Source organism: Corylus avellana, chromosome ca9 (assembly GCF_901000735.1).
Source record: "Corylus avellana chromosome ca9, CavTom2PMs-1.0".
Classification (NCBI taxonomy): Eukaryota; Viridiplantae; Streptophyta; class Magnoliopsida; order Fagales; family Betulaceae; genus Corylus; species Corylus avellana.
The window spans coordinates 21,338,848-21,352,061 of record NC_081549.1 but is presented as its reverse complement, the minus strand read 5'-3'; the positions used below and the strand labels follow the sequence as shown (position 1 = coordinate 21,352,061).

At 37.3% G+C, this 13,214-nt stretch overlaps 1 protein-coding gene across 2 annotated transcripts; it reads right to left on the bottom strand.

Annotated features, from left to right (window-relative positions):
• Positions 1-439: 439 nt before the first annotated feature.
• On the bottom strand, positions 440-13,214 carry LOC132191403 (uncharacterized). 2 transcript variants are annotated; one of them, XM_059606396.1, is made up of 27 exons: positions 12,902-13,214; positions 12,520-12,679; positions 11,794-11,886; positions 11,612-11,717; positions 11,312-11,480; positions 10,346-10,520; positions 8,975-9,103; positions 8,317-8,877; positions 7,521-8,126; positions 7,264-7,332; positions 6,702-6,818; positions 6,383-6,625; positions 5,873-5,920; positions 5,649-5,786; positions 5,373-5,537; positions 5,199-5,261; positions 4,985-5,092; positions 4,813-4,896; positions 4,686-4,733; positions 4,314-4,388; positions 2,780-2,875; positions 2,614-2,694; positions 2,443-2,514; positions 2,032-2,076; positions 1,864-1,947; positions 1,179-1,282; positions 440-1,035 (listed from the first exon to the last, which is right to left on the bottom strand). In XM_059606396.1, the coding sequence occupies exons 1-27, from the start codon at positions 13,117-13,119 to the stop codon at positions 849-851; spliced, it is 4,044 nt and encodes a 1,347-aa protein (XP_059462379.1). In that variant the 5' UTR covers positions 13,120-13,214; the 3' UTR covers positions 440-848. The 2 variants fall into 2 exon arrangements, with proteins under 2 accessions (XP_059462379.1, XP_059462380.1); XM_059606397.1 differs by lacking the exons at positions 11,794-11,886; positions 12,520-12,679; positions 12,902-13,214 and having other exon boundaries at positions 11,312-11,475; positions 11,612-11,683.

Below are 13,214 nucleotides of genomic sequence, written 5' to 3'. Positions count from 1 at the left end.
AGGCTCAGACATTATTTCTCTTTAAAACCTTAAAATATACCCAAGGGGGCAATGGAACTGCCTATGAACATTCTACTGGGATCATTTTTTTTTATAGGTTCATAATTTTGGGCAGGCTTAGCAGTCAAACTTAAAATTTTGCTCTTACTATGCCAAAATAATGCTACGCTTTACACTCATTTCATATTAGCTGATGTATCATATTTTAAGTGGTTAACATGAAATGCTACTTAAAATACATAATGTGAAAAAGCCACCTGAAACATCAACTAATGTGAAATGGACGTAAAAAAATAGCATTCCTAATATGCTACGAATCAAGTTGACCGAAGGCTTCATAAAAATACATACACAGCAATTTGCCCCAGTTGGGCTCATCCCCCAAAACTAGAGCTTTCCTGTACAGCAGTAGATCCATTTTAACAGTGCAAGTACAAAAATAATAAAACTATATATTTTTTTTAATGAATAATAATTTATTAAAGAAAAAAAGGCAAAGCCTTCGTACAAAAAACTAGAAGAGGTGTCTAAAATCTAAAAAGAAAAGAACCACATGTATTTTCATTTACAAAATTTCATCGCATCGTACAATGTTGAACATGCCTCCTAAATTCTGCAATTTCTTTGTACAAGGCACTCCGGGGTTGTGTTGCTGACAGTGTAGTAATACAACATACATAAGTCTCGTCTTCGTGCTCCACTAATTTAGAGTGAGATTTGAGCGTAGAGGCCGTGGCTATGGGAGCTCGGGGTGACCCAATTGGCTAAGTTAGGGACACATCCGGTAAGGTAAGCAATGTCAAAATTGAAATGCGGAATCAGACTCTTAAAATTAGCTTCTTGTGAAGTCAGGTGGCCCCAGATGATTCTTTAGATTTCTCTGTCACCACATTATCTGAGTTGCTTGTATGTCCAGTCTGAGCTTCACTTGTTTGCGGCTGGCTTGAATTCTGAGAATCTGGGGCAACTCCCGTTGTTTGTGCCTGACTTGAAGTTTGTGAATCTGGTGCAATTCCCAGAACCACCAAGACAGATCTGAAACACATACATCCAAAGTAAATCAGGAGTAAGATGGCATTTTTCCCCAACTTCTCCTTGGCTCAATTTATTGAAAAACGCAAAACACTTTTTGTGCAAAATAACAGGAAGCTAAAAGGAAATGAAATTTTCTTATGAACCTTGGAAGTGAAGATCGGATGTTGGGTTGGCTAGCATGAGCAATCAAAGGTGCTTTTAGTGCTCCAGTTCTAGTCAATGCATTTTCTAGCTGTGCTGGAGGTAGCTGAAAGACAAAACACATGATCAAAGCAAAGAAAGAACAAATCTTTAGAACTTCTAAAGCCCACAACATTATCCCAAACCATGACAGGTTTGGAAAGGTTCCGGATTGGCAATCACTTCCCTCTACTGAACTCAACCTAGTACCATTGTCCAAACAAATCTTCTTCTTTTTTCTTTTTCTTTTTTCCCTTCATTCTTGGCTCTTGTATATGATTTGTTAACATTACACAGAATTCATACTGCCCTGAATCTTAGAAGTTTGATTGCATCTGAGTTCACTTTCCTTCATGGCACCCTTTAATGAATTTTCTTAATAAAGCAGATAAACACTGGGTAACTTTTTATTTATCTTTTATCTTCAATACCAAGGATTGAAAGTATAATGAAAAATTAATAAAAAGAGAAACAGAATTGACATGTGATCAGTAACTGTGACATGATGGGGGGACTGAGCAGAACAGGAAAAGTGATACGGTTAAAAGAGCCTATAATACTGCAATAATTTCTGCAGCAAGCACATCCAACATGATAAAACATTATAGGAAAAATTATCAACGACAAATAGAACCAGAAGAGCCAGACCTTAAGCAACACGCTGAATGACTGAGGCTTTGTCAGGAGTGCACACTTCATGAATCCTACCCACAACTTTGGGTATTTCCAAATCTGCAACGCCTCAGTAAATAGGAGATCAAGTAAGAATGAAGTACTAAATGACTACCAATCAGCTTACAATGAAAAAATAGTCACCTCCTTGCTCACAAGACGAGACAGGATCTCCATTATAAAACCCACCTACATCATTTTTAAGTCATTGAATAAACTAAAAGTCATGAACATGTTAAGCAAAGGTATAAACTTTGAAGAAAATGCAGAAAATTCTTTCCCCTTTTTTTCTCATACCGGGATAATGGCCAATTCAATCAGTTGACTGTAGCAACTAATGAGTGGACTTGACAAATATGAGCTTGAAATGACTTCTAAGCATTCTAAGTTTTTAACTCATGCATTAGTACAGTATATAATTATAAATGTAACAAAAATAAATACCTATGAACACATCAGGATATACCATGAATCCACAAAAAGGCCTAAACACACAAATAATAATATGGCTCTTCTTTAGAATAGAAAAGGAGAACATGCTGCTTAATTTCTCACCAGCGCTGGGAAAGCACCTATGGCTTGTAGCACTGTCCGCATGAACAATAAAGGAAGAGGAATCTGCTCAACCTACAAAGGAAAACCTTGGTCGTCTGTGAGCTCCGATAGACATAATGACATAATTGGAATTTAGGTGATAAAAAGTTGGGAGTTCTTAATGGTACACACCAACTGATTCAAAACCTTTGCAAGCACTTGTTGGGTGAATATTTGCCTCTGCTCAAAACAAGCATTGCATGCGTCCGTGACCTGCTCAGAAAAATAACATTACACAGTCAAGGACTGGTGCCTTTTGGTACGATTTCAAAAGAGGGTCAAAACAAAAAAGGCATGCCTTCTTCAAGGGAATTCCATCTCTGTCGGTATCAATCGCATGGATAGCAATTAACACTTCAGCTGGAGTGAGCACTGGACCAGAATGAGATGATCCCTGTTTATGATTTTAGTTAGATTATACATATCCATTCAATAAATGATCAAACAATTTATAAGGATCGGAATATAGTAGGATATGCATTTCAAAGCTAAGTATGTGTATCAGCTTCTTTTAGATATGAAATCACTAAACAGTTCATCTGAAGTAAAAACATTTCTTCCATGCATTTTGAACTGGATGAATAATTCTTCAAAGAAGGTAAGGTAAACAAAATAAGAAAAACAAGACATCAAGCATTCTGTGATCCAAAATATGTACTACAGAAATTTCATGACCACCTCTTTCTGATAGCTTATAATTCCACGAAAATTTAAATGGTAAACTGATAACAAACAAATATAGCATAGTGAATGGGTTAAGAGAAGCTCTGATGATTTTGAGTACCCAGACAAAAAAAACCCAGCAAAGTTACTGATATGATTGAAAGTCTTGGGGCATTCACATCCGGTTCTTCAAAAAAAGCCCAGCAAAGAAAATTTTGAAGAGTAGCCCCACTTTTTCGATTTTATAGAATCACTTTTGAAAAACACTCTACATGACATTCTTCTTTTTTTTCTTTTTTTCTTTTTTTTCTCTACTTCAGTAAAATATTCATTTTCATTCATTTTTAATCCTTTTTTATTATTATTTTTTTTTTAATGTGAGAACCCATCTTATCTCCAACAACAAATCTATAAACCTGGTCTTTTACTTCGATCCAGCCCTCTCATCAACTTCCTGATATCTGCAAATTTCCCCCACTAACCTTCAGCTGCATATATATTTGACAGCATCACGTAAGTCCCCACCATATTTGGCCTCAGATCTAATACCTTTCCAGCTGCCAATTTGCCCAAATTTGTAAGCTTATGTGCTTTACATGCATTACATGCTCCAAGAAATGCCCCCCAAACAGACTCCTCCACTCACCCTGCACGCCCTAGCAGATCCGGGACACAACCATAAATCTCTTGATTTGGAGAGGGAGAGAGAGAGAGAGAGCTGAAGGGAGAGTTTGTGCGTGAGAGAGAGAGAGAGAGAGAGTTTTTCATTAGCTTAAAGAGAGAATTGAATAAAAAAAGAGATAAAGAAGCTACAGTTATATTTAGGATCACTGTAGCATTTTGTCCAAAATGAGGAGGCATTTCAGGGCGTGGATCTTCAAAATTTGAAGAAAAAGTGGGTTTGAAGAACCAGATGCGAATGCTCTTAGGTTCAGTAAAGTGCAAGCAATAGGATATAGGAGATGGGAAAGATCAATAAGCTAATTTGCAGCTCACAAATTACGTTTTTCTATCACAAATGTCATAGACAATTGTAAGGCCATGGTATGATCTATATGCATATTATCTATAAGAGCCTTGTAGGATATGACAATTAGAAAAGGCATAGCACTTTAAATACCCAGAGAGCACCAATGCAACTAAGAAGAATGAAGAAAATATATATATACCTGTAATATGCGAGCAAGTGCTGCTTGGAACTTATCTGGTGGAAGATTCACAACATGGGGAAAAATCAGCTTAACCTAACAAAAGAAGCTAATGGCATTATTTGCAGCAAAACAAATTAAAATCCAACCTAAATATTTAAAATCAATATTCAGAATACATAATGAAAAGTAAAATATAAGAAAGTTAAGGAAAACTGAAAGAACAGAAATCCAGTATATGCTTGGCATAAGCTAAAAGAAGATAAATACGCAGGATTTATTAAGATAAAAAGAGAAAATTCAATCAGCGTGAAAGAGAACAGCAGCAGCCATTTGATTACTTCTATCAGCAGATCACACAATTATATAAAGAAAAAAATTAAAGGAAAGAACCTCGTCCTTTGATAGGAATGGTAATATCGGAATAAGAATCTCTAAATCCTGTAATCAACCACAAGCAAACACATATTAGCTAGTTGCTTCATTTCTTTTCCAGAGTTGAGAAAACAATATGATATACCTTTACTTTGGAATCATATAACTTCCTAACGGTAAATAATAATTCTGAAGAGGGAACCGTCCCATCTGTCAGTGTATGCAAAACCTGATGCAAAAAGAAGAAAAAAGAAAGGGTGTTGTCACATTTATCTTTTGCATGGCGATGGGCAGGTTATACAGTTAATCGGCAGAACCTGCATTAGTAGGTTCTTGCTTCCACTTGGAGGATCTGAAATGATTTCAAGAAGATCTGATGAAGAGCCCATAGTACGGACTAGTACTGGGATCTGGCGATGAACCGTCTACACCACACAACTAATAAGGAGCAAGAAATCATAGCAGGAATGACAAGAATTGACCACCCACCCCCAACCCCACCCCAAAAAAAAAAAAAAAAAAAAATCAGACCTGCTTAACTGTCTTTGACATGCTCATATAGCTAGCAAATATTTGGCGAAAAAGGGAGTGCTTCTGTCAATTACATTACACAATTAAAAATATTAATTTAATTAGAGATTGACAAAAGGGTAAATGATTGAAAACTAGAAGTAAAGAAGAATCTAAATTAAAATAAAATAACACCTTGGTACACAACGCAAAATACAGTGACATGTGCCGCTGGACCTCGGAGACTGAATGGGAGGACACAGTTTGACACATGCCCGATTGAAGAGTATCAGAGGAAATGTCTTTACTGTTGGCACTCACTGACACATGTTCATCGACATGTTTTTCCAGATCAGAAAACTGTAAAAGTTGTATTTAAGTTACAGCTATGCAGTTAAAACCCAAAACAAAAATATGTAAAATTGGATTTGCCTAATGTAAGACTACACGTCAGCAAATTAAAAAACATACCTTCTGTGATTCAGTGACTGGGCCTTCACTATCTGTTCTTTCTGTTGCATCATCACTTATTATAGAGAGCAACATTTCCTTTGCAAAATCCTCAATTTGTTTAGCAATGGATGATAAAGGGTACAGCTTGTTTGCCACCTGTAAAAGGAATACACCCAGAAATGTAAGACAGATTTATTAAAAAACAGACTTGTTGCTTTAATAGGAAGTTATGCCTTAATTACCAGACGTATTGCCTTCATACGCACTTCCTCCAAGTGATGGACTGCACTCTTCCAGAGGTAAAAGAGCAATCAAAAAGTCAGTTAAGAGACACGAAAGAGAAAACTTCAGTTCTTTTCCACAATTAAGCATGCGCTTCTAATGACATAAAGAAAAAAAAAAAGAAAGCAGAGGCGGTAAATGAATAATAAATGAACAGGTTAAATGAATGAATGTCATAGAATTACAACACCCAAAAATTTGAATTCGCAAGTTGTCAGATTATAATATCATATTGGGAAAGTGTGAACCATGACCAAAGAAGAAAAATATCAACAAGTTGAGTTCGTTACCAACCTTCTTTGTTTATTTACCTAGGGTGGCTGGAGTTATGGTTAATATATATGAGAAGAAAACATGCAATTCTCAATGAAAAAACATAACAAAAGAAGAATATAACTAGAATTAGATGCTATGCTTCAAGGACACAACACAAACAGATATGATGAAATTCATGGTTAAGAGAAGCATACCTGTAAAGCAATTTTCAAGCACACATCTCGAATGAGAGGCCTCAGCATAATCAATCTCCACACGGCACTGAGACCTTGGGTAACCCGATCCCCACTTTGTAACTCATCAGCTTTGTCACAGTTTCCAGGAGAACACATGGACTCTAATAATTTTAAAACCGACTTTGGCAGATCAGGAGCTTCATCAAGCAATCTACTTAATGATTTGTCTGAAGGTGGGAAAGAATCTCTAAGTGTTTCCGCCTGCACAAGAAAAAAATTACTCAGCTTTTGCCTTGCAAAAGGACAAGTGAATTAAATATGGCAAATGGACACACACCACAGTAAGAAGGAATTTTTCATATTCAGAAGCTGCATTTGTAGAAGAAAAGAAGTCGCGGTCCTCTACTTGCTCGCCATATAACCTGTAGAGGACACGCAATGTCAACTCGTGCCCCTGAAGACATCCAGTAATTACTGTCAGTTGATGCGTTAGATGAATGCAGTAAGCAAAAAGTATCACAGTGAACCTTTCATCATCTAACAAATTTCAACACAAGCACAAACAGACAGGACATGGTGATGGCCACCAAGTTCATTAGTGTTTTCTTCCTTGGATTGAATGACTTCAATGAAACAAAATAGTACATAGAAAATCTACAACTCATAGCTAGGTTTAAGCTGCATGCATACAGGTGTGTCCAGTAGTATGATTTGTCTGCTTTTCAAAAACAAATAGCTATTTTAAAGTTCCCAGCAAGTACGCACATATGAATGTGTGCAAGGTTGTTTAAGGTCTCAGCTCCAGACTCATGATGTAAGAAGCTATAAACCAGTTTAAGAAACTAAGCAAAGCTAGGCCAGTATCTAACTAGTAAACAAAAGCTGGAAAGCTCGCTTACCTCATGACCCATATAATCTTCCAATATATGCGTCTGTAACAGTTTCCAGGGATCCAACTCTGAGGGAAACTGCAATAAAATCAAATTGATAAACAAACTATAAAGAAATGTTGAGTGCATACTGACAGCAGGGTATAAGGCCATACAACTATTTTACATCATAAAACTTACTTTATATGTATATATATAATGGCAGCCCTTTCTGTTACAAGCAGTACAAATGATAATAAACATCTTTGAAAAGCTAGAACTTTTACCTCAACCCCTAAATTTGCAAGAAGTGAAAAGCGGATTTGTGCACCTCCAGCAACTGCTACTTGCTTATATGCCTCAACAATACGCATAAAAGCCAATTTCTGCAAATGATCCTTCTGTTCATCATCAAGGTAAACAACAGGTGCTGCCATCTTGGGCAAGACAAAATGAGAAGACAACCCAACAGAAGTTGCTGTTGACGAGACCAGGCTAGTGACATCTGTAACAGCTGCTTTTGGGCTAAGCTCCTCAGACTTGTCCGTAGACATTGATGGAAGTAAATTCACTGGTGACTGACCCAAACTTGTAACTTGCTCTTGACTGGCTTCTTCTAAATCAGTAGAGGCCAAAGAGGAAGCAACCAAAGTCTCTGACAATCCATCAGTATGCGCAGAAGAATCCAGGCCAGGTATCTCACTCTCTAGATTCTCCACATCATGGATATCAGATGGAATAGGAAAGCAGCCTTTCTCCATTCCAGATGAAACAACATCAGAAGAAGCTAGTAAACCAGTGGGCGAAATTGCATTATCAGATCCATGGTCCATACCAGCACATTCAAGATCTGTATCAGCTACAGCCACAAGTTCTTCCTCGTCATGAGGTTTCTACAATTGCATTAATATGAACAATCTTAGAATAGCAAAACTAAAAGACAAATAAAATTTAACTCAAAAAGAGAGTTAAATAAATACAATTACAAATCACTAGAGGATCAGAAAATAAACAATTGGAGCGCCCCCCCACCCCCAAAAAAAAAGGAGCTCTCAGAATCAGAATTAAAAGAGAAAACCATACCACTATATCGCTGGATGCAGACTGTTGAGCATCTAACAATGAGGCTATTGGTGGGAAAGTACTAGAAAGTGACAGAACATTTGCTATAAACGATGGAGGATATTTAGCTTGAGTATCACTGCCATAAATAGTCATGTTCAGCAGCGAATCTTCATCTTCTTCAGCTTTGAAACGATTGGGAGGCAGGTAACGCATATTAGCCATCACTACCTCAGCTAGCAAGTCAGCAGAGATACTTGAGATAAGAATCTCCAAAGAGCCAACAGCTTTTTCACCTTGAGCAACCAATGCACCAAACATAGCAACAAGCTGCTGCACAGGCCCAGAATCACCATCTCCTCTGGAAATGTTTGGACGAGTTGAAGGAATGTCATCCTGAGGTGTTGTGATTTTCTTATCCAACTCTCTAGTCGATTCCTCTGAGACACTAGGTGATGGTCTTGCTCGTTTTTCTGCCACATCTTCATCTTCAGCCAGATCACTGCCGTCCGGTGATCCAGATCTTTTTCTCCCCAAATTACTGTCCACAGCATCACATGCTTTAATTGTGGGTTTCTCTTCCTGTAAAATATTTTAGCCATTGTCAAGTATATCCTGGGGTATTTGAATCTCTCTTTACATGCCTATGAATAGAATGGGAAGCAAAGTTGACAGGTACCATAATAACTGGTGAATCTTCTTTCCCTTCGCCTAGACTTCCATTAGACTTGCAACCTTGTTGAAGAGCCTGTTCCGCCAACCCTATGGGTTTAATCTCCCCCAAGGCACCAACCAAACGATCCCGCCACTGCAGAAACCAAAAAATCCCTTATTTATCACTTCTGTGTGACAAAACAAAAATTCAAGATAGAAATTGCAATTTTCAAACACATGACAAGCCCAGAGTATGATAGTCCAATAGATAACAATAACACAGAAATTAACCAAGGGGAAGTGACATAAGTAATGCTCAATACAAATTATATATCTGAGATTTTAACACCCAGTCAAAGATGAAAAGAAAATAGTAAGAAAAGTAAAAACTATTTACAAGCATTAACATAATAATATTTTATCCTGTCGTATGAGTTAAATGCATGCGTCAGGCAGCCTTAGGGCAGAATATAGTAACCCTATATCTGCCTCTCCTTGTCTCTATATGCAAGCCTCAAGGTATCAATGTCAAGTGCCTGTCAAAGTTAGCAGAGACCTGCCAACAGTACCATCCAATAGAAAATTTTGGAATATCTACATATATGGCTCCACAAACACGGGGCAAACGTTAATAGCTTATTTGATTCAAAACTTGCATACTTGAAATATAGTCCAACCACAACATGTTAGTCATAAATCCAGATAAAGAGACGAGGGGGAAAGAAAATGGTTGGTTTTGTAAAGTTTTTGAGAAGTGTTTTGGGTTTTGAAAAAAGTAAAATCGAGAATGGATTTGGTAGGGGACACATTTGAAAAAAATGTTGTATTTTGGAAAATTTTAGTGTTTCTGAAAAACAAAAACCTAAGCATTGTTTTCACAAAATAAACTAAGGAAAAAACAAAAAAAAAAAACAGGAGTTTCCACGGTGATGGCCACCTAGCCACAGCCGCCACATTGATGATACGGCAGCCACTGCAGTGGTGATCTAGGGGCCACCATGGGGCCAGAAGATGGATCTGGCAGCGACCATGGGGGATGCAAGACAGATATGATAGCCCCACAGTGGCCGCCACTGCACCAGCCACCACTTTTTTAAAAAATTTAATGTTTTTTAATGTAACAAGGAAAATCTACACCTGAAAAAATGAGCATGTGTTTAGTTAATTTTTTTAGAAGTGTTTTGTGAAAAGTTTTTTTTTTTTTTTTTTTTTTTTTTGAAAAGAGATTTTTTTTTTTAGGTGTTAGTGGTGGGGGCCGCATCTGAAAATCCGTTTGGATAACTAACATTTGACAAAGTTTTCAACGTTTGAGAAGTGGCAACAGTTTCTAAATTTTTCCAAATAGTAAGGTACTCGCTTAAGAACACTAAATATGTGTTCAGTATAAAAGAAATACCGGAGCAGCACCCGGGTGTGTACATTTCAAGCAGGTGAGGAAGGCATTTTTCAAAGCATGATGTGCCGCAGAAACATGCATTCCATTGATCACAGAGCTCGAGGGTTCCAAACCAAGTAAAACTGGCAGAATCCGTCCATAGAATGCAGGCCTTTGTTTTGCAATTGCCGAGAAACTGGTAAAAAAACATGTAGAATATAACAAAAGATAAAGCCAAACTGCAGTACCAGAACCTAACAAATAGCATAAACAGATACTAGCAATTAAGTGAAACAAAAGTATAGACTAAGAAGAATTTCCAAATACACCACGCTTTTTTAAATGAGCCTGACATGAAAAAATCATGTTTTTCAGCAATTGTCAAGAACCAAGTCTACCATCAATAATTCTTTTTCCAAACAAAGCCTGGTAACTAAGGGAGGTCAATGAATAGAAAAGGCCCTAGGGAAAAATCTACTCCTTTCCCATAACTAGTGTCTTCTGCAAAAGATATACCCTTTTAAAGGGGAATCATTAAATATCATGAAAACCCATTTTTAAATTTACCCTCATATTACTGGGTTTTTTTTTTTCAACTTTCCATTAAGAACAACATTTTAGAGTGAGTTGTAAAAGGGGAAAGGGAAATTTTATGTCTTTAAATTTTTTATATTAGGTATGCATTTTGGGTGAAATAAAAATAGAAGCTCAAACACTCATAATGGCTGGAGAGTATCTATTTATTTTTTATTCCTTTTTCTTTTGTGTTTTTCTGGAGGGAGAGGAGATTAACGCATAGAGGAAACTTGATCAAGAGAGAACACTATTGCAACATAATTCAGTACAAGTCCATTCATCCTTTTCCTATAATATACTTAACCCTTTTGGCATTAATAAATCCATTCGTCTGAAGTAACAGATTGCCTGAAATAGCAAAATTCTTGCAGAAAATTTGAATAAGCATATGATAGAGAAAGGCCAAATTACCTGTTAATGAGCACAATGGTTTCTGCATTACTAAGAGATTTCACTGTCGGGAACCTGAGTTGATCAAGCAATAGACCCAAACTCTGAGTGGCCTCAATTGACAAATCTCCAACATTAAGCAAAGGGTGACCCACACGTATCCAAGATATATTAAATTGCACACACTTTCCTACAAAGCAGGTCAGTGTGCTGTATAAGCAAATACAAGTTGTCTGAGTTGTAATGCATCCACATATTTAAATTACATATCCTTGACTTTCAAGCTCACTGAGCCTGAAATGTAAAGTAAAATCTTATTACCTTCATAAGGAGGGGGCTCTAAAGAGCCATTAGGATCGGGTGTGTAAAGAAGAATGACTGCTTCAACAAACTTCAGTGCCAGTAACCTTGTCCCACCACTTCCCGTCTAGCGAACATGCCATTATTATGAATCAGAACATGCACAATATTGAGTTCCATGTTATCATAAGATCATTGTTTACCTGAAAAGCTATTGAGTATATTTTGTCCTTGAATTTCAACATCCACGCCCATGATGACTCAAGGGCACTGTCCAACTCACTTGCATATAGACCCTGATGATCACAAATGCAAGCATGTAAGTAGTGACAAGGTTGTTGCAGAAAAATGTATACTGTAGGATACACCATGTCCAACCATTGTTACGACTTTATCATTTTTGCATATAGTAAGGTCATACAGGATGGTCAGCCATGTGCAATAGTAATCTAAATCAAGATTAAAAAAGAAAAGAAAGAGAGAGAGGCTGAAAAAATATGTGCGTAGAGATGATGAAAAACATCATTAGTGGGAATTATAACATTCCACGGCAGATGGAACCAGCCATGGGCAATGTTATAATTCATCATATCACTATATTGAAAGTACCCATGTTAAACGATTACTACTTTTTAGAAATGTTGGTAGACCAGGAGACATTTTAAGTCCACCAACCAAAGACAAGTTAGATAAGCTGTGAAAAAGGCAATCCTCATCGGCTGCTGGTAGAAATAGAAGAATTTCCAAGAAAATTTATAATTCGAATTGAATTTCTTTCAAATCTATGATCAAAGAGAGTGAAAAATGTACAGTAAAAACTAAACTAGAAGAAAAGGCATACAAGTTCAGCGGCACGGGTATTAATAATCCTCGACAAGCAACAAACACAATGTAAATGAATTCAAAGACCTTGAATACAGATTAAGAACCTGAATTGTGACTTTTTCAAGAGTAGAACGAAACAATTCGATCCCACTAGCGATGGCTTGTCGTGCAACAGCCGGTGTACCGTCACTCAAAACAGCAATCAACTCAGGCACAATTTCAGGTAAGAATTCCACATGCTTAAGTCCAATTTCACCAATAATCCTACATTTTTAAGCAAACAAAACCAGATAAAACTTTAGCACAGCATTCATCACATGTATAAACCAGAAACACACCAGCTACGAAAACACTAAAACCGTGAAATTATATTTAGTCTTCCATGTGATATTGTTATCACCAAAAATAAACGATTTTACAAGGAAAAATAAAAACAAATCAAATGTAGCGGGAAAAGTGTAACTAGGGTTTTCAACGGAGCGTTACTCTGCAACATGCTTACGAACCGGACTGAACCGGTCGGACTTGAGCTCGAAAAAGAGAGGCAGGAACTCCGAGAGCAAGACGTGGTCCTGTTGGGGCAAATCTTGCTTCAATTGGCGCAAGGGTTCGAGCTTAGACGGTATATCCGAGGCCGACTCGACCGAGTTTATCAAACTCGCGAGCTTTTCCCTCGTGTTCGTGGCCATCATCACTGCCACCATTGCAGAATAAAACCCTAATTTGGGAATAAGATCATGAACCGTGCCTGTGTAGAGGGAGAAGAAACATTTGAAATGCGGTTTCAGGATGGGTGAGC